This window comes from Miniopterus schreibersii, assembly GCF_964146895.1.
Source record: "Miniopterus schreibersii genome assembly, chromosome: 2".
Classification (NCBI taxonomy): Eukaryota; Metazoa; Chordata; class Mammalia; order Chiroptera; family Miniopteridae; genus Miniopterus; species Miniopterus schreibersii.
Window position 1 is genome coordinate 35,524,493 of NC_138102.1, and position 20,875 is coordinate 35,545,367.

Here is a 20,875-nt window from a genome sequence, read left to right on the forward strand (position 1 = left end):
ATAAATTCAATAAAAAAGGAAAAATATATGAAGAGTCGAAGCACTGAACAGCCTGAATCTAGCCATGTAATATGAAGGGACACAACCCTCTCATTTGTACAGAGTGTTATAAAAACAGTATATTACACTATCTTTTTGGGCTGTTTAGCATCAAACAGTCTTAGCAGGACTTAAACAAAAATCTTATGATAGACTTATAGCTGTCTCATTTTTTCTTTGTGGTTTACCCTACTGACCAGTTTTGGGGGCTCAGATAACTGTATATCTTACCACTTTTCTCAGCAGAGCAGAAAGCAGTTTCCACAGTAGTAGTATCAGGTGAAATGCATCACTTTGCTCAGTTTTTAGAGCCTTTGGCTTGGGAGGTAAAAGTTTCCATTGGCACTACTGCTCTCTGCCACGTCTTTTCTTCCTTTCTCTTGCTCTGGTTGGCTAGAGTTCTGAAGGCCATGGCTTCGCCTGTCCATCCCATTCTTGAGTTGGGAGGTCCAGGTCTATGGGTCCTGGACTAGGGACTGAACTGAGATAGCAGCGAGGAGAGGGCAGCGAGGAGGCATCTAGAGAGTCTACTATGAAGAAGCTAGAGAGTCTACTATGCATTGGCTTAGGATGCAAGTCAACAAGCTTTGGCTTTTGCTGCTTCCTGCAAGGAACACTTCAACTGTTGTGTGAGCCAACAGACATGTGTCCTGAATCTTGTGTGTTTGAGTGATGACCTTTCTCTTGAGAGGCCTGAGTCTCCTGATCTTACTTCTCCTGAGAACGGGAACAATTTTAACAACAGGCTAAATTAGTTTCAACTTCACCTGCAAACTCAAGAGACATAGGTATTTTCCCTTTGCTTCAACAAAGCACCTGGTAAATCCCTGTTGGGGGAGACACACTGGGGCAGCGGAAGACTGTAAAAAGAACAAGAGGATTCAAATTTGGCTTTTGACCAGTCACCCTACCAACAGGCCCTGAGTAAACAGTTTCATTTCAGCTTCCTGTCCTTTGGGGGGGGGGGGGTGATGATCAAGTGTGGTATCGGGAATGCGCGCTGAGCCGTAGACTGAACACACTCATTTGCCATTTAGGAGAAGCTGGCTGGCGAGCCCCTCTTCAAATGGTAACCCTTTCATCCAGAGAGAATCAGAATCAGAATCAAAGATGTCCTCACCTTTTTGGGGGTTTGCTTTTATTTTGGTAGAGAATGGGAACACTCAACGTTTTCTGTGAGGAGGTGGAGGTGAGGGGTGGTGTGAGGGAGATAGCGGGCTCCCACGGACATCTGGCATAGGAAGGTGACACCTATCTCTTGGCTTAAGGCCTTTTTACCATCTTAATTTGCATGACATGCTCATGAACACTGAGCACAAGTTATGGTAAGGACTGCACAAGATAAGAACTTCGATACGGTTTCCCTGAAAATATGAATAAAACAGCATCTTTCAGTATGGGGATTACTGATTTCTGTATTATATCTCTTGTTTTTCCCCCATCTGCCAACTTTTTGGTCATGTATTTTTCCTTCTTTATTATTTTATTTATTATTTTTTATTCCCTCACCCGAGGGTTTTTTTTTTTTAAATTGATTTTAGAGAGAGAGGAGGAGAGAGAGAAAACCATTGATATGAGAGAGAAACATTGATTGGTTGCCTCCCCTGCAAACATCCTGAATCCCACAACCTAGGTATGTGCCCTGACCAGGAATCGAACCTTTGACCTTTCAATCAACTGAGCTACACTGGCTAGGGCAGTTTCCTCCTTAACTTTAGCTCTGCACAAAAATTAAATAAAGTCGAAATTAAAATTAGTTCTGGTACTTGTTACCAGTATGTGTTCTGATGTAAAAGAGGTGAAACTCGTTATTAAAAATGAGATTGGTGATTACTCAAGATTTCCGCTCTGTTTTTACATCTCCTCTCCCACAGAGTTCATCCCATTTTCACATCTTCAGTGATCACCTCTCATTCCCTTACTTGTCCTTCAACAAGCACTGTGCTGGGAGAACTGCATCTTTCCTGTCAATATTAGATCAGCATTGCCTGAAAGCCCGGGGACATTTTGGACTCAACTCTCTTCTTTATGCATCAAATCCAGCCAATTCTGAAGAGCCACTGATTCCTCCTTTGAATGGTGCTGCCACTGTATAAGTCCTCACCCCACTCTGAGATTAAGCCAACAGCCACTTGGATGACATCACTGCCACTAATATTGCCCCAATCCATCTGTACAGCACTGCAGGTGAGTCTTCACTATAAGCCCTTCCACAAAGCCACTGCCTCGACTGAAACTTGTACTGCATCACATCTATTCTCTCCTGTTCTGAAGGCCCTCCCAAACCAGCCCACCATAAACTGGTTCTTACCTCTCCCCTGCATGTTCCTTCCACTCACTGGGTCCCTCATGTATTGCAGACTATGTCTGCTTAAATTGTGCCTGTCACCCAAAATACCCTCCCCTGCTCCCTTGGACCACCCGTCCCCCTGCCAGTTTGTGTGGGGACCAGCTCTTGTTCTTTATCTGTAACTGGCTTCTTTCTGGACAGTACAAATTCTTACTGCTTTTCCCCCTCTGCCAAACTTCTACAGAACTGGTCAAGCTGCCAATCTTGGGAGAATATAACACTGAGTCTAGGTTTCCTCATCTGTAAAATGGGAGGCTGGACTAGATGATCCTTAAACTAATTATGAGTTGCCTCTTCCTAATCAATATATTAAAAAATAAATGGAAGCCAAGCAGTTCTCTCTCAAAAACAGATATTCACTGTTCCAACAGGAACTTGTGGCCCCTGTCAGAGCTGTTGTAGTAAGTATTGTAGGCAGACACTGATCTAGACAACCTCCATTTTATACTCTCCTGTGCTTCTCATGAGTTTTACCTGCATTGACCAAGGATCTCTAAGGAACCTGAGCTCCCTCAGCAACCACTCCTAGTAGAACTGCAGCGGTGGACAGTTTATAAACTAGGAAGGCCAATGCAGGGAAGTGAGGCGCTGTGCAGTGGCCTCTCAGCCCAAAGCCACAGACTATGCCTGCACCTGCCACCCCCCCACCCTGGGAATCCAGTTTCAACATGAGTGCACACACTACTATCACTTAAAAAGGATGATTTTTTAAAATCTCAGTATCGCTAATCTATGCTCTTATCTAGGACAGGAGATCTTGACTCACTACCTCGGAAATTCCTGGGCTCTTGCTGCTTTATTCACAAATATGTCCATAAGCCACAGCACCAAGCTGCAAGGTCTGTACCTGGGGTTGGTTCCATGAAATTCAAGGCTTCTCAAGATGAGCAGAAGGATTTTTCCTGAGAAACTCAGGGGTGCCCCAGCGCTCTGTCCTGCACTAGAATTGTTTTCTGGTTTTGAGGGAGGAACACTTGTAAACTAATTATGAGGACGATTTTTCTAATAAACCCTGGTTTAACATGATGTCTGAGTCAGGGAACATTTCTAAATTCAATCATGGTTTTAAAAGGTGATAAAAGAAAAAAAATTATAAGAATAAGGATTGTTTATACCTTCTAATGTCTCCAAAAACCAAGCACATCATCACTATTTACTTGTTTTCTTAAATACCATGAGACTGTGCCATGTTCTTCTTTCTCATGAAGATACCATGGTAGGATGGAAAACAGAAATGAATTTCTCAAGGTCACTTAATGAGTCAGTCTTGGAAAGGGATTAGAATTTAGACTGATCCTATCTTTGTCAGAAAGGTCAGTATGATCAACTACCAGCGTACCCAAAACATTAACCATAGCTTTTGCAAGGAGGTACAGATTGAGATAAACAGCTTACCTTTAATTTCACTGGAAAATAGAGTTCTAGCACCTGATTTTCATGTAGTTGGCAGATTTTTATCAACTAAGCACTAGTAACTTATTCCACACCTGATACTATACACTTCATACTCATAAGAGAAAAAAGTCATAAAAGAGCTAGCTAGCTCTAACTGATTAGATTGCTTTTTGACAAGGCAGCACAGCAACTTGACAAGAACTGTTTTTAAAACAAATTGCATCAAAAAGTGAAACAGCAAACGAAGCTAAAAAGGAAAAGTGCTGAGAAGTGTGCCACATGCCCACATGATGGCTTTAAAGCTGCTCGGGTTAATACAGGCGGAGAACTTGTTTCCTTTGGACTCAAGGTGGACTCCTTCACTACACACACATACACACATGCATGCATGCACACGCACACAGACACACACACACATGTAGGTACAGGCATATAGTGTTCAGGATCCACTCAGAATGTGCTTTCTCTAGATACGATTTTTTGACTCTCATGGATGGGCTAGGTGCTTCTTCTAGAAGAGCAATTGTAACATTTTACTGTAATTGCCTCCTTGAGAGGAAGGATCACACTGTCTTGTTCACTGTGGTACTCTCAAGAGCCTGGCAGCATATCAGATACATTTTGTGGAAAGGATGTCAATGGAAATTATATGTTGGTGAGGCCAAGAGGTAAGAAGCTTACTCAAAGACCTAGCCGGATGAGAGGCAATGAAACTGGTTCGATGGGTTGGCACCTGCCAGCATAAAGGTCTAGTGGGTAGGTCTTGCTATTTAAACATTCAGAGGTACAATCATGCATGCTGCAGCATGGATGGACCTCGAAAGCATGATGCTAAGTGAGCCAGTCACAAAGAACCAGATAGCATATGGTCCCATTTATATGAAATGCCCAGAAAAGGCAACTCTATATGACAGAAAATAGATCAGTGGTTGCTCAGTGCTAGAGGGATGGAAGAACTGGGGAGTAGTTGCTAATGGGTAGAGTTTCTTTTTTCAATAATAAAAAGATTCTAAAATTGAATGCAGTGATGGTTGTACAGCTCTGTGCCTATACTAAGAATCACTGAATTGTCTACTTTAAGTAGGTGAATTATATATGTTATATGAATTCTATCTCAAGAGAGCTATTTAGGAACCTAAAAATACACTGAGTTCCTGAGAGCACTTATAATATACTAAAAGTATTTTACTAAATTAAAAATACTTAATCAAAAGCACTTGATTAATGATAGGAACTCTCCTGATTTGCAAGACAGCTATGACTCATTATAATGCACATGTTAGATGTTACCTAACAACTGTTGCTGGGGTGGATAAAGAGAGAAACAATTTTCACAGCCACAAAATGTTACCAAGAGAAGGTGACAGAATATAGGTAACTCAATTAACCCAAATACTGAGAAAATAACTGAAATACTCGTATGAATAATGGTGAGCAGGTTACACAGACAGCTCAGTGATGATCATCCAGGAAACACTGGGCAGCCCAAGGATGTGAAGGGGTAACGCAAAAATTAGCACCAACTGACTTCGTTGCTTTGTTGACAAAATTCCCACTTGGCTTATACCAAGCATGATGCATTCATAGTGGGCTTCACCTTAATTCTACTTCTAAAGTAAATAGAGATTCTATAGAAATACCTTGCGGGAAGTTTTATCACCAAGTTTAGGCTGTGGTGTATATAGGCATACCTCGCAGATATTGCAGGTTTGGTTCCAGAGCACCGTATAATAAAGAGAGTATTGCAACAAAGAGAGTCGCTATCTTTTTGCTGGCGGAGGGTCTTGCCTTCACTTTGTAAAAAATGCAACATCTGTGAAGTACCATAAAGCGAAGCTCAATGAAACAAAGCATGCCTGTAGTGCCTGTAACACCACTATCATCATCAACCAACAGATAAAATGGTCACACAAATAACGCAGAGAATTCAGACATCCCAGTAAAAAGCTGCTTTGAAAGCTGCTGGCTACACAATCTTCTGGAACAGGGGGCTGGCAAAGTTTTTCTGTAAAAGGTCAGATGGTAATGTTTTAAGGTTTGAGAACCAAGTGGCAAAATCAAAGATATTATGTAGGTACTTAAAAGAACCACTGAAAATGTAAAAACCATTCTTAGCTTTGGGTCTGGCCCATGGGCTTGACCCTTGTTCTAAAGGTTACAAGTTTTTAAGCGTAATAACCATATGTTAGCTTCTAAATCAGGACTCTCTCTCGAACTTCCTGAGAGCCAGAACACAGGTGCCCAATGTGATCATAATAACTAATATTTGACAGTATAGAAAGTAATTTTCTATAAATTATTTTATCCTCATGACAACCCTATTAGACAGTGTAAAGACCTCCCTGCCAACCCAGGGCTGATCCCTTAACTGCGAATTCCTTGCTCTTTTCATTTTCATATCCTGCTGCATTTCTGCCGTTAGCATATGGGTTTCTTCCAATGTGACTAGCAAAAAGAGGCAAATATGTACTGAGAAGCTGAGAAGACCCATGCAGCAACCCCACTGTTCAGGCGTTCATTATTATAGGAGATGTGAATGACTGCTCTGGAGGTCTGAACACACAGAGGCTCTGCAAAGCTTGACTGTGGCCACCTGCTATCACTCAGCGAGCAGGTGCCACCTCACCACCACGAATATCCTGAAATACTGGGAATCCTCATCATCTCTCAACTGGTCTTCTTCCTCCAGTATCACCTTTTAAACAGATCATTTAGATTATGGCCAAAGTAATCTTTCTTAAAAATAAATCTAACTTAGTCCTGCATAAAAGGTTTCAGTGACTCACTACTTCTTGCGGGACAAAGGGAAAAAGAACTCTTAGTGTGGCGTAAGAACCCTATGTTCTGGCCCCGGCTTTCTCCCCAGCCTCATCTTTCTCTGTCTTTTCCTTAAGAAAACCCTGAGCTTAGGCAAATGTTGTTCCCACGCTATTTGAAGTCCCTGTGTTTTTCCCTCAAGGCTCCCTGGGCCTGAAATACCTACCACAATGTTGGCCTCTTCAGGATTTCCCTCAACCACACAGGGCTTTGCTGAGTCCCTCAGGGAGAACTAGGACTCTCTTTTTGCTGTGCACAAACTCCCACAGAAACTTAGCACTGAGTATTGACTCATCTGTCTTCCCCTGGTGGGCTCAAACTGCTTGAAGGTCAGGGTAGTGACACTGAGGGAGTGCACTGCAGCAGAACCAAAAGAGACATAAGTAAATAAGTAAAACACACAGCTCCTGTCCTTCAAGAGGTGAGAAACTACTCGATGAATGAATAAAACACAAACCGTGCAACGTTATGTAACGGTGCTGGCAGTGGAAAAACAACCTACAGCTGCGGCAAGTACCCAAATGACTCTGAGATGGCATCAACCACAGAGCCAGCAATTCAGTTAGGGGAAGAGGAGTGACTCTGGGAACAAGGAGCTGTTGAAAGTAGAGTTAAAGTATATTCAACACACTGCCCCTACATGAATTACAGAATGGGAGAAGGGCATGAAGGGAGATGAGAAATAGAAGAAACTTCTATTTCTTCTATTTCTGCAGAAAGATAGTGACTCTCTTTGCTGCATTATTATGTAGAAACTCAGATTTCATAACCATTAACTCCTGAGTGGCTAACTACTGTGGAGGTGTTCAGAAAGATCCCATCACTGTGCGTGAGGATGTAAGGACCCCGTACGCTGCCCCTGTCAGTGTTCTAGTCTCAAGGTTCAGGTGAAGCAAGGCCTAATGGAATTGTCACACCGTTTGTTGTCCTTTAGAGCCATGCAATTTGTATATGCTACAGGCTACAGAACGTATTAAACATGCTTTCAGTAGTATAACAGCATAGTTCACTTTAAAGAATGTAGATGTGACTACACACAGCTGATAGGAAGAGAAGTGGTGCTTATTCTTGCTCCACTTCCATCCCATGCATCACTTCTCAGTGTTGCATTCCCACTGAAACTCCTTTCAAAAGTGAATCAATTCTTGCCCTGGCCAGTGTGGCTCAGTTCAATTCCTGATCAGGGCACATACCTAGGTTGTGGGTTTGATCCCTGGTTGGGGCGAGTACTGGAGACAACAAATAGATGTTTCTCTCTCACATCGATGTTTCTCTCTCTCTCCCTCTCTAAAATCAATTTAAAAACTTTTTTTTTTATGTGAATTAATTCCTGCTGAGTCTACTGGTGTCTTCCTAGTCATTATCTCATCTTGGTGTGTTCTTTTTTTGGGGGGCGGGGGGAGTGGCATCTGAATCTGTTGAACACTAATTCTTCCACTCGTCCTGAAACATTCTACTCTCCAAGGCTCCCTTTCCACTAAACTTTCCCAGTTCTCTTCCCCTCTCCCCAAAATTCCTTTTCTTCCTTCTCTTTGTACTCCCTAAACATGGGTCTCAGGCTGTCTTTAATGGTTCGCTTCACACTTGTCCTCTCAGAGGTTATCTATATACTTTCCAGCCCTGACTGCTTACCTGTATTCAGCTGGCCTCAGTATATTAAGTAATTCTGTAAACATTTATTGTACATTTAGTCATTAATTCCCCAAATATGTGAGTTCCTACTATGTGCCAGGAATTGTTCACATACTGGCAATACAAAGAAAAAAGTCTCCACCCACTCCAGGACACACTATTGGTAGAGGGGCAGGAGTGGTGAATGCCATGAGGGAGAGACACCCAGGGGCTGTAAGCACAGAGAGAGAAACAGATCTGACTGGGAGGCTGGTGAAGGCTTCCCAGACGAGGTGATATTTGATATGGATACTGAAAAGTGAACAGGAGCTGGGCAAGCGAAGATTGTATGTGTGGGTGGGATGGGGAAGATGGGATGGGGGAAGTTTGTTTTAGGCAGAGAAAAGGGCAGACGTGAAGGCAAGAAGTGAGAAACAAGGGGCTATGAAAAACTGCAAATAGCACAGTTGGCCTGAGGGCTGCACATGGGGCCAGAGGAGATGTGGCTGACAAGCAGGAAGGGGCCTTGTGTAATGAGTTGTAACCTTGAAAGCTACAGAGGGCTTCTGAAGGATTTTAATAGAAGTGAACAATCAGATTTGTGTTTTAAATGAGATCACTCTGGGGCCTGAACTATGGGGCAGAGTGGGGAGAGAGAGACAGTTGTGACAAAGTTAGTAAGAGGCTACTGTAGAAATCCAGTAAGTAGTGATGGTGGCCTGAACTAAGGCAGTGGGATGAAGAGAGAGGAAACGGCAGATTTACATCAAGAAGGAAGACTATGGTAGTTAGCGGAGGGGGATGATGAGAGGGATATGAATGCATGAGGCAACAGTCTAGGGAAGCCAACATTTTCTGGTTTGGGCCTTTGGGTGGATAATGGTGCTTTTCATCAGGGTAGGAAGTGAGGAGAAGTAAATTTAGCATAGAAATGGTAAATTTCAAAGGCCTGTGGAACATTCAAGTGGAGATGTCCACTAGGCAGCAGGATATGTGGGTCTGGAGCCCAGGAGGGAAGGAGGTCCAGTCCACAGATCTAAATCTGGGAGCCATGAGCTAGGAGGGATGGACTGGGCAGGTCACCTGCTGGGAGTGTCTAGGGTGTGTAAAGCTCAGCAGGCTGAGGAAGGAGTGGAGCTTGGGAAACAATACAGTTAAGGAGTGAACAGAAGAGCTCAATGAAGAGACTGCCATTATCCTAGCCAAGGCATCTATACAGCTGAGAGCTAGATTTAAGAAATCACCTTCTACTTGTCTCTTCCTCTATGCTCTCTCCTTTCTCCCATCCATCTAACATATTGCAATGTGATGAATTTGTCTGAGATAACTGTCCTGCCTTTATTAGTAACTAAACCACTTTCCACTGCTTCCAGTGTCAAAACCCAAATCGGTTATCAGGTTTAAAAATACCTCCCTCTATTACATTTGTTGTGTTACATCCCATTTCTCACTTTGTATCCTACCACTCTCCAGTCAAACAGGTCTCCCTGAGTTCTTTCCTTTCCAGCGCCTTTTCCTCATCTCCATGCTTCCCTCACTCTTGCTGGTCCTCTCCTCTGGGATAATCTGCCCCATTTTCTATGTCCATCCAACTCCTGCCCATCCTTCTAGTGTAGAAACCTCTTTCCAGGGTATCATTCCACACTGAGGGTGCTCTTCTCTGATATCTTCATGCTCTGGGTACTTGGGTCAATATCTCAGTGTTCTCGGATGTTTATCTAACGTAGGTATATCTGCCCCAGCTTCCTGAAGTTGATTACAAACTCAGTGAAGGAAAAGACATGTTTTTCATTCCTTTGTGCCCACAGAGTACCCATCAGTCTTGGTCAGAGAGTCTCAAGTATCGACTGACAGACTGACTGTGACTCCAGGGCCAAGTGAGGACCTGTGAGGAGGTTGGAGGCAGAGTACTAAGCAGCTTCCAGGCAGCAAGATAAATAGGACAGAGAGCAGACAAAAGAAATAGAAATACACTGAAATGAAGCTTTAGCATTACTTTGTAATGCTTGAAATTACAAACTGCAGACAGCTCTATCTAATGTATAGTAAGTAATTAGTAACCGAAAGACTTTATGAACAAAGTAACTCAGGGTTCTATGAAAAACCTCTGAAAATCAACAGTATTTACTTATTTATCCTTACCTGAGGATATGCTTATCGATTTGAGAGAGAGTGAGAGCGAGCAAGAGAGAGAAACATCAACTGGTTGGCCCCTTCCATGCATGACTGGGGATTGAACCCACAATCTAGGTATGTGCCCTGACTGGGAATCAAACCCACAACCTTTTGGTGTACAGGATGATGCTTCGACCAACTGATCTACCTGGCCAGGGCTGAAAATCAACAGTTTTTTAAACAAATAACAGATTTATTTTAAATGTACTAACAGAATTTGAGGTTGCCTACAATAAAAGGTACAAGGACATTAAAACAAACAAAAAGATATTTTAAAAACATACACAAGATGGAAGCAGAAGTTCTAACTCTGGGTTAAACAGTTAATTTGATTGAACATTAAACTTGGCACCGAGTTTCTGCCAGTGGAAGCAAAAAAGGCAATAAAATAAAATCACCAAGGAGCTTCCTAACTGGGAAGTAGCCTGATGAAGCATCAGGGGCAGAGGCCTTGTGGTGGACACATCTGAGTCTTATTCCTGCACTCCCATCAGCAGGTGTGTCCCCTGTGCAGCCAGCACCCCGAGCCTCAGGGGACAGGAAGTAAGTAGCTATTATCTCTTCAGGCTGATGTTGGGAATAAATGAGGGGGACTGAGTAAGCCTAGGACTGAAGAAATAGTGTGCTCTTCACTCTCAGCAGACCAGTTAGTGTAAAGCCTCTGACACGAGTCCAGGGCTGGGATTTTGAACCCAAGACCTACTGGGGGCAAGACCAGCCTTGGGAAGTGGAGGAGCCTGCCAAGCAGAGGGCAGAGCCACAGATCAAACAACATCACTTCACAGTTGCCCAGTTCGCATGTACTCTCCAGGAATTTTGGTCTGTTTCATTTGGTCTATTTCATGGATTCCTGGGCTGTACAACCTAGTAGATCCTGTGGCATGCAGTGTCTGTGGTGGGGAAAGACACCGTGGAATCTGTATCAAGTCATAGGGAGAAAATCATGCTCTGGATCCCTAGGGTCCTGGAGCAAGAGCGTGCACATATAGCAGAGAATGATACACTTTTGAAAACCTGCTGCTAGACCCTGGGGATAGGGTGTGCCTGACCATGGGCATAAAGTGGTCAGAAGTGTGAGATCTACGAAGTTCTAAGGTCAGCTGCACCCACGGAAATGCATCTTCAGATGGAGGTGGTGTATCTGGGGTCAGCATGAGCAGGGCCAGAGGGCACAGGTGAGCTGCAGAGGCAGGTGTGCCAGACCACCACGTTATCACCTCTGTTGCACCGAAACCTCTTTCTCAGTTCCCACCTCCTGCCGCACGGGGGGTGGGGCGCTATGACCAAGTGACAGAGAGGAAAATGGCCAAATTGGGTTCATAGGTGGGTTGGCTCAGTAGACAAGTGAAAGCTGAAAATGGACTGTGAGCTCACCGCACTACAGCTCCACTCAGTGGTGATCCTGAAAGACAGCAATGAAGGGAAATCCTCCAGATGGGCAGAGCCTGGGCAGTGAATTTGGTCATCCACTTTGTGTGGAAAGAGAAGTAGCCTGAGGTAATAACATATATGGATTCACTGGATGTGGTAAATAACTTGGTTGGTAGTTCAGGGGACTGAAAGGTGGAGAAGGCATATGGACATAGCTAAAGACCTGAGGAGAAGGCATATGGACATAGCTAAAGGAATAGGCATGCAGTGTGACATCTGTTTGGTTGGTTAATGTCTGCTATGGACATCCAGCACAGAAGTGGGAGACAGAATGACTCAGCTGGTGGACACCAGCCAGCCATCGGCCACCCCAGTGCTGGCACATGAACAGAGAAGCCTTGGTGGTAGGGATAGAGACCAATGCTGAGCCCCAATACACCAGCATCCCTCAAAGAGACCCAGCACCACTATCTGTGGGTGTACTGAATGCTTGCTTACCGACCAGGGTGCTAAATCACATTACATCAGACCACAAGGCCCACTTAGAACAAAGTGGGCACAGCACTGGCAAGACTGTGGAATACATGAACCCTCTCACATACCATGTGACTAAGGAACTGCCAGCTTGCCAGACCAATGAGACAGCTAGTTGAAGGTGTCAGTGAAATACCAACTTGGAGATGATACCCTGAAAGATGGCACTTCAGGCTCTAGCATGCAGTATAAACCCTAAAACCCTGCTATATGCCCAACAAGAACACATAGATCGAGTAAATAAGGTGTGGAAGGAGAAGTGACCCTGATTACCCTCCCTCCCAGTGACTTGTTTGGGGAATCTAGGCTTCTCATCCCTGCAACTTTAAATTCCATGGGTTTACAGAGCTTGGCTCACAGGAGGGGAACTCTTCCATCAGGAGAAAAAGCAAGAATGCCATTATATTTTAAGTTATAGCTGTTAACCAGTTTTGGGCTCTTGTGCCAAAAACCAGCAGGCAAGGAAAGAAGTCATTATCTTGGCAGGAGTAATTAACCCTGATCATCAGGAAAAGGTATGGCTTGGGGTACAAAAGGGGGGAGGGAAGACTATGTGTGGCACCCTGGTGATCCACTAGGGCATCTCTTGGTACTCCCTTGCTCAGTTTTTACAGTAAATGGACAAATGCAGCAGACACAGCCTGAGAAGGGCCTGGTGACCAGGGACTCCAACCACAGAGGGTGAGGGTATGAGTCACTTTCACCAACTATGCCTTCCAGCAAAGAGTAAGGGGGCTCTCGAATGAACAGGAGAGGAGGGAGATAACGATCAGCATGGTCAGTGAGACCTGCTTCAGCAGAAGGGGATGTAGTTTATCCTACTAACCTTCCTCTTGAAGGCTTCTCCCAGGAAAAAAGTGTGACTGGAATTTTGGAGGAGCTGCTGCAAGAACTTAGGTAAACCAAGAAGATACAAGTAGCACAATGCATGGATACTGTGCTCTGCCATCCAGATCCCCCTCCTCCCTCAGAACTGAAGTGCTCAATCTTCCTGCTGCCAAGGGTGCTAGCACCTGACACTTCTCAAGGCACATGCCCCCTGTGGATGGTGTGCATCAGAGCAGAGCCAGTCAGTCCAAGGTCTGCAATCTGCAACCAATGAGTGGTTGGTGGAGGTTTAGTTTCAGCTCCTATCTAAATTTGGGACAACCTGTCAGGGCTCTCCCAACTCCACAGCTCTCCAGAAAGTTAGCTCAGGCCTTTTTTGTAACTGTTGTTCAAAGTCTACCTCTGTCCTTCACCACCCCTCCTACAAAGATACTGATCCTGACAGCATTCTTGATAAACTTCATGCATAAAAATTCTGCCTGGAGACTCCAATCTGAGAAATGCCACTTTTCTGCCTTGCTCATGAGCACAAAAGCCATAGCTATCTAATGGGGAAGCTCCTCCCAGGTATTCCAAAGGTAGCTCAGTCATATATTTCCCCCAAATCTGCTCTTCTGATGTTGGTGAAATGGTGCTGTCACTGATCTATCTTGTTATCTAAGCAAGAGATCTCAGAATCATACACTACCTCTTTCTCTTCTTTATAGCTTTAGGTTCATTCTATTTGAAAAACATTTATACTCACCATTACTCAGTTTTTCAGACATTGATCATTCCAAGTTCTCATACTTTTCATTCTTCCCTGTTTCCTTGAAGGATCTACCTTCTGCTAAATATAAGACTAGTCTATAGCCTATGTTCATCTTGGATGTAATTCTCTTACAGAACTCATCCAGCACCTTGCTTTTGTCTCTCAAGCCTACAAAGTTGACTCCATGATCTACATCTCCAGCTTTGACCTCTCTAAGAGAGATGACTGTCCTCCATGTTTAACTACATCATGGGTATCTTTATTGTATGTTCCAGATGCACCTCAAATTCAAATACATCTGTAGGGAATAACCCTCACTTCTTTCACCTGTAGACTCAGCCTATTGATAAGGGGCTCCCTTCTTCCCACCCCAGATATGAACTCTGAGGCCCACCAGGAATGTCACGACTGATTTCACTTCTTCAGACAACTGTGAGTTCTGCAAACCAACGTCTCACACCTAGTGAAGGCAGGAGATTGTAAGGGAGATTGATAGGGAGATTGTAAGTGAGAAGAGTATCCTCTCTCACACCCCAGAGGGTAAAGAAGATGGAGACAAGAAATAAAGAGCTCAGTATACCAGATCATAGAAGTGTCAAAGAAAGATCAAGCATGAGGTATTAGCCTGACATATAGGGTAGGGCAAAAGGTTTATAGTTGTGAATATGTGAAGCACAGCATTTATTCTTGTATTATTATTTATTAATTATTGTATTACTTTTCATGTGAACAACTGTAAACCTGCTTTTGCCTCACTCTGTATAGTAACCCCTGAAAGAGAAGTGTGGATACAGCACATTATTGCAGACAAATGCTCAATATTTCCTGATAATTGATGACAAGGCTAAGAAAACACATAATTTATTTGGTTTACTCATGGGTTGTTGCCTTGAAAAATTTCTTACCTTCACAGTCTCTCCATTTCAACCATAGAAAATCAAGAAGTTTTACATTTGTTCTTTACTCCAGAGCACATGATAATAAGCATTTTAACAGGAAGACACTGTGGCTTTTACAAGATTTTAAGAACAGATAAAATACCATGTCGTGTTAACTAGGTTGGTGTTTCTCTAAGAAATAATGTTTATCTAATAGAAGAGGAACAAGAGTGTCCAGTCTGACCAGTCTTTCAGCTGCAATTTACTTTTTTACCTTAAAAAACAAAACAAAACACTCACCTAAGAATAGGCACTACCAGAGACCTACATTCTATTAGAAAACTTGTCAAATAGCCACACTGCAATGCACAGGAATAAAATGTAGTCCCTACCATACATACAGTCACAGAGGAAATGTTTACTTAGGCCACTGAGTATTTTGAAATTTAATTTAATTTAATTAATTAATTTATTTTTAAAAATATATCTTTATTGATTTCAGAGAGAGGAAAGGAGAGGGAGAGAGAGAGATAGAAACATCAATGATGAGAGAGTCATTGATCGAGCCCGCAACCTGGGCATGTGCCCTGACCAGGAATCGAAACCCCGATCGCCTGGATCCTAGGTCGACGCTCAACCGCTGAGCCACGCCCGGCCGGGCGAGTATTTTGAAATTTTAGTGATTATTATTATGCTTACCTGCTGCTGTCTTTGTCGCCTCGCTTGTGCAAACTGTGAAAGCATCAGCTGCCGATCGAGCAGCTCCATTCTTTGCTGCCTCTGGATGTCTACTGTGGCCCCCATCCCGACTCTGGCTTCGGTGGTGGGTTCTGATGATGAGAAGATGGGCTCAAGTGTCCAAGAAAAGAACCTTGCCATCCAGCTAGGGATGTATAGCACCTGATGAACTTTCAATATTTTGCTGTTGTAGCAGATACCAGAAATCTGAAAGAAAAAAGTCCAACTGGATTGTTTAAATGTAATAAAAATTTAAAGGACATATTTAACACAGAAATCAATAACCCAAAATACTTCAGATGGTTATTTTTCTTCATCTTAGCAGTGTTAGGTGATAACCAAAACTCCTACCAAGTTGCAGAATACTAAGTTGTACAAATAGCAAAAAATTTAATTGACTCAGTAAATAAATTTGCTCTTATTAAGTTTAGGAGACATAGCAAAATCCTAACCATTTAACACTCAAAGTACTGGTAAAATATTTTTAAAACAATGTTTTCATTTTTTAAAAAGCCACAAAAGATCTGGTTATCAAAAAACTTTCACACTAACTCTGTGGTTACTCTTATTGGCATATGGCCATCAGAGAGAGATACTGGCAGAAAACAACTTTGATGTTCAATGATGTGACCCAGCCATACAATAAATTTATCTGAAAATAAAGGCAATGTAAAATTTACATAGTGTTTTAATAAATTTTTCTATTGATTTTTTTAGATTTTAAAAAATTCTTCCCAATAGTTAGCAACTAACAATTCTGTTTACAAACAAGCCTATGTTTCATCTTTAAGGTAATCTATGTGGCAAGAGAAGTCTAAAGATGGTCTATGGTTTTTTAGGTAAAAATGAGTATAGCTATTCCTTTGTTAAAAAAAAAAAATCTTTTAATTTTGTGAATTTGATTCTTAGAAGTTATTCATGCCAATCAGAGGATATTTGACAACTTTCTGTCTGACAGGAGAAAAGTACACTTTAATGTTTTATTAATAAGATTAACTAATTAGGCAAGAATTTATTGAGTATCTACAATATACCAGGCACTCTTCTAGATACTTAGAATACAGCAGAAGACAAGATCAACAAGGTCCAATTCTTATAGAGGTAATAGTAGTCAATATGGAGAACAGACGGTAAACAAGCAAGCACACAAAACAACTCCAGACAGGTTTTATGAAGGAAATAAAATAAAGTGACTTGGAGCAGGGGCTTACTTTAGGTAGGGTGGTCAGGGAAGCTTCAGAGGAAGTGACACTTGAGTGAAGATCTTAAGGATAATGGGGAACCAGTGATTTGAAGAATTGGAAGACCATTTCACACAGAGAAAACAGCAAATGAAATGCAGGAATGAGTTTGGGAGTATCTATTAGAAATCTTAGTGGAGATATCAAGTGAGTAGTTGAATATACAAATCTGGAACTCAAGAGAAAAGTTAGCAGAGATCAAGATTTGGGAGTTGCTGGTATTGGATGGCATTTGAAGCAATGGGACTAGATGAGATAATATGAGGGTGGGGACCTATAACAGATGAGAGAAGAGGAATTCACATTGAACCCAGGGTACACCAATATTTTGGGAATGAAGAGAGTAGGAGAAGCCAGTAAAGAAAACTGAGAAGGGGCTGCCTGGAACAGAAGGAAAACTAGGACAATTTAGTATCAGTGAAGCTAAGAGAACAGTGTTTTAAGATGGCTTTACTAGTCATCTATATTTAATGCACCTCAGAGTTCAAGTGAGACAGAGAGAAAAATGACCATTGCATTTGGCAAAATGGGGACTTTGATGATCTAATAAGAACAGTTTTGGTGCAGTGGTAGGGAGCAAAAGACAGACTGGAGTAGGCTAAAGAGTGAATGGCAGAGGACTTTTAGTTTCAAACCATTCCCATGCCATTTATCTAAAAAATGGTACAAAACAACAAAAAAGTTGAAAACAGAAACAAACTCCACATTTGATGAAACCAGGAAGCATCTACAATCCTGAAGCACACTGACAAAATGGAAACCGCATTGTATAATTAGAAACCACTTAGCATATGGGAAGAAGGATAAATCCAAATGCCAGGAAGATGGTCCCCTGGAGCTGGGCAGGCTGTGGGATTAGAGGCATCAGGTGCTGTGGGAGGCAGGAGTGAAGTGGGGTATCCTTTTTTTTAAAAAATTTTTATTTTTATTTAAAATATTACAGATGTCCCTTTATCTCCCCAATGACCCATTCCACCCCATCCCACCTCCTCCCCAGTCCCCACCATTGCCCATGTCCTTGGGTTGTGCATATATGCATATAAATTCTTTGGTTACTCTCTTCCCCTCCACCCACCACCCTCCTCCCTCCCTCTGACATTCATCAGTCTGGGCTATACTTCCATGTCATTGAATCTATTCTGTTCATCAGTTTATTAAGTTCTTTAGATTCCACATATAAGTGAGATCGTGTGATGTTTGTCTTTCTCTGCCTGGCTTATTTCACTTAGCATAATTTTCTCCAGGTCATCCATACTGTCCCAAAGGGTACAAGAACCTTCTTCTTTACAGCTGCGTAAAAGTGGGGGATTCTTAACTCTGTAAGAAGCTATCCCAATTCCTTCTCATTCTCAGCATAGCCCGTATCTACCCTCTGTTTACTCCAGTCTACAGCAAGAAGATAAAACCTCTAAAGGGCATGGATCAAGGAGGCTCTGAGGAGGGTAGAGCAGGCCCAGAGGGAAGGTCTAGAACTACACAGCTCTACACAGGTGGATTCCATACAGAGAGGCCCTCGGTGTATGTCTCAGAGCTTCCAGAAGATAACAGAGAATATCGGGAGAGGGGGACTGTATTTCAAGAGATAACAGCTAAGAGTTTTCCAGAATTAATAAAGAATATCAAGCCTCGGACAGAAAATGCAAGAGTCCAGAGAAGGATATAAAATAAAATTTATATCTAGATCTGGTATTGTACAACAAAGAAAGAAATGCTTAAAAGTTACCAAAGATAGAGGAGATTAAAGATGGCCGCAGACTGAGTGGAAGGTACACTGACATTCTCTTGGGATCAAACTGGAATTACAACTAAAATATAGAAAAAACATCCTGAATAATCAACTGCAACTGAAGATGAGCTGGAGAGCACCCTCATGACCAAGGAGGAAAAGTAGAGACTGCATAGAGACTGGTAGGAAGTGAAGAGGCATGAGAGGGCTCGCTGAGCTCCCACAGGCAGCAGCTGAAGGTCTCGAGGGATATCTCAGCTGTAGGGGGTTCCTACTGAGGACCCCAGGGCCTAAACCCCAGGCTGGGCTTCCCAGCCAAGAGCACTAGAACTGAGAAACGTGCCTACATAACATCTGGCTGTGAAAAGCAGCCAGGTTTCTGTCTGCCGGGGAGAGATGGCTGGAAATGCAGGCACCCTCTTAAAGAGCCAATGCACAAAGTTTCATGTGCAGCCACTCACCTTGGGCTCCAGCAGAGGGAGGGCAGAGTGGACTGGAGCTGTGTAAGGAGAATCTAGGGTTGTGGGCTCTGGAACTACAGCTCAGAGGGCACCCATCTGGATTCCTGTGCTGAGTCATTGCCCCATACTGCAGAGAACATCTTTCTCAGGCAGATATTTACCTTCCAAATAGCTTTTGCCTGAGGGGGAGGCAATTGTCTCACCCTGCTGGAAAACCTCTCACCCTACCTGGTGATTTCTATAGCCTGAGGCTCATTAAGAGAATCAGATTAATCAGCCTGCAGGCAGAGTCAGACCTCAGGGTGCTTTGAGTCTTTGCTTGATCTGCTTCTAGAACCCCAGCCTTGGAAAAGCAGACTTTAGTGTGGTATCTTGGCCCTGTCCAACTACACCCAGCTCCAACAGAGGGGACCTCAAGCCATGGGTTGTTGATAGCTCCAAACAAGGTATTCAAGGCCAGTTACAAAGAGCATCTGACATTGGCCTGCACCAGAGACCATCCAAAAAAACTGAGAGTCCTAGCAGGTCTACCTAATACATAGAAACAAACCCAAATAGGCAGCCAAAATTGGGAGACAAAAAAACAAGCCTAAAATGAAAGAACCAGAGAAGTCTCCAGAAAAAGAGCCAAATGAAATGGAGATAAACAATCTATCAGATACAGAGTTCAGAATACTGATTGTAAGGATGCTCAACAGCATGAAAAAAGATGGGGAAACTATGAAAAATGACCAGTCAGAAATGAAGAATGACATAGCAGAAATAAAGAATACATTGGAAGGAATAAACAGCAGATTAGAGGAAGGTGAGGACTAGATCAGCGAATTAAAAGACAGGGTAGAAAAAAAATCACTCAATCAGAGATTTAAAAAAACCCCAAAACAATTAAAAAACAGGAGGACAGTCTAAGGGAGCTGTGGTACAACATGAAATGTAACAATATTCGCATTATAGGAATACTAGAAGAGGTCGAAAGTAAGCAAGGGTTAGAGAATCTGTTTGAAGAAATAATGGCAGAAAACTTCCCTAACCTGGTGAAGGAAAAAGTCACACAAGTTCAGGAGGCACAGAGAGTCCTAAGCAAGAAGAACCCAAAGAGGCCCACACCCAGACACAACATAATTAAATGCCAAAAATTCAAGACAAAGAGAGAATATTAAAGGCAGCAAGAGAAAAGCAATCTAATATCTACAGAGGAGCTCCCATAAGGCTGTCAGCTGACTTCTCATCAGAAACTCTACAGGCCAGAAGGGAATGGCATGAAGTATTCAAGGTAATGCAAAGAAGGATCTGAATCCAAGACTACTCTATCCAGCAAGGCTATCATTCAAAATAGATGGTGAAATAAAAAGCTTCCCAGACAAAAAAAGGCTAAAGGAGTTTATCATATCACCACCAAACCAGCATTGCAGGAAATGTTAAAGAGAAACATAATAAGAAGAAATAGAGAGAGAAACACAGGCATAAAGAATTAAAATGGCAAATGGCAATAAATACAGACCTATCAATAATAATCTTAAGGACTTTAAGGGAGAGATCAACAGCAATACAGTCATAGTCGTGGACTTTAACACCCCACTGACTTCACTGGGTAGATATTCCAGACAAAAAGTCAACACAGAAACAGTGACGCTAAATGGCACACTAGATCAGATGGATTTAATTGGTATTTACGGAACATTTTATCCCAAAGCTGTAGAAAAGACATTCCTCTCAAGTGCACATGAGTCATTCTCAAAGATAGACCCATATGTTAGGACACAAAATAAGTCTCTATAAGTTCAAGAAGATTGGAATCATAAGCATCTCAGATCACAAGGGCATGAAATTAGAAATCAACTAGAGTAAAAACACTCAAAAACATTCAAACACATGGAGGATAAATAGCATGTTACTAAACAATGAATGGGTTACCAATAAGATCAAGAAAGAAATAAAAAACTTCCTGGAAACAAATGAT

At 42.5% G+C, this 20,875-nt stretch overlaps 1 protein-coding gene across 1 annotated transcript in view; it reads right to left on the reverse strand.

Annotated features, from left to right (window-relative positions):
- UBAC2 (UBA domain containing 2) overlaps positions 1–20,875 on the reverse strand; it is a 164,229-nt gene that overhangs the window by 24,237 nt on the left and 119,117 nt on the right. The window contains exon 7 of the mRNA XM_081130832.1: positions 15,449–15,694. Within this exon, the coding sequence (XP_080986958.1) occupies positions 15,449–15,694 (246 nt within the window). The remainder of the gene's footprint in view (positions 1–15,448; positions 15,695–20,875) is intronic.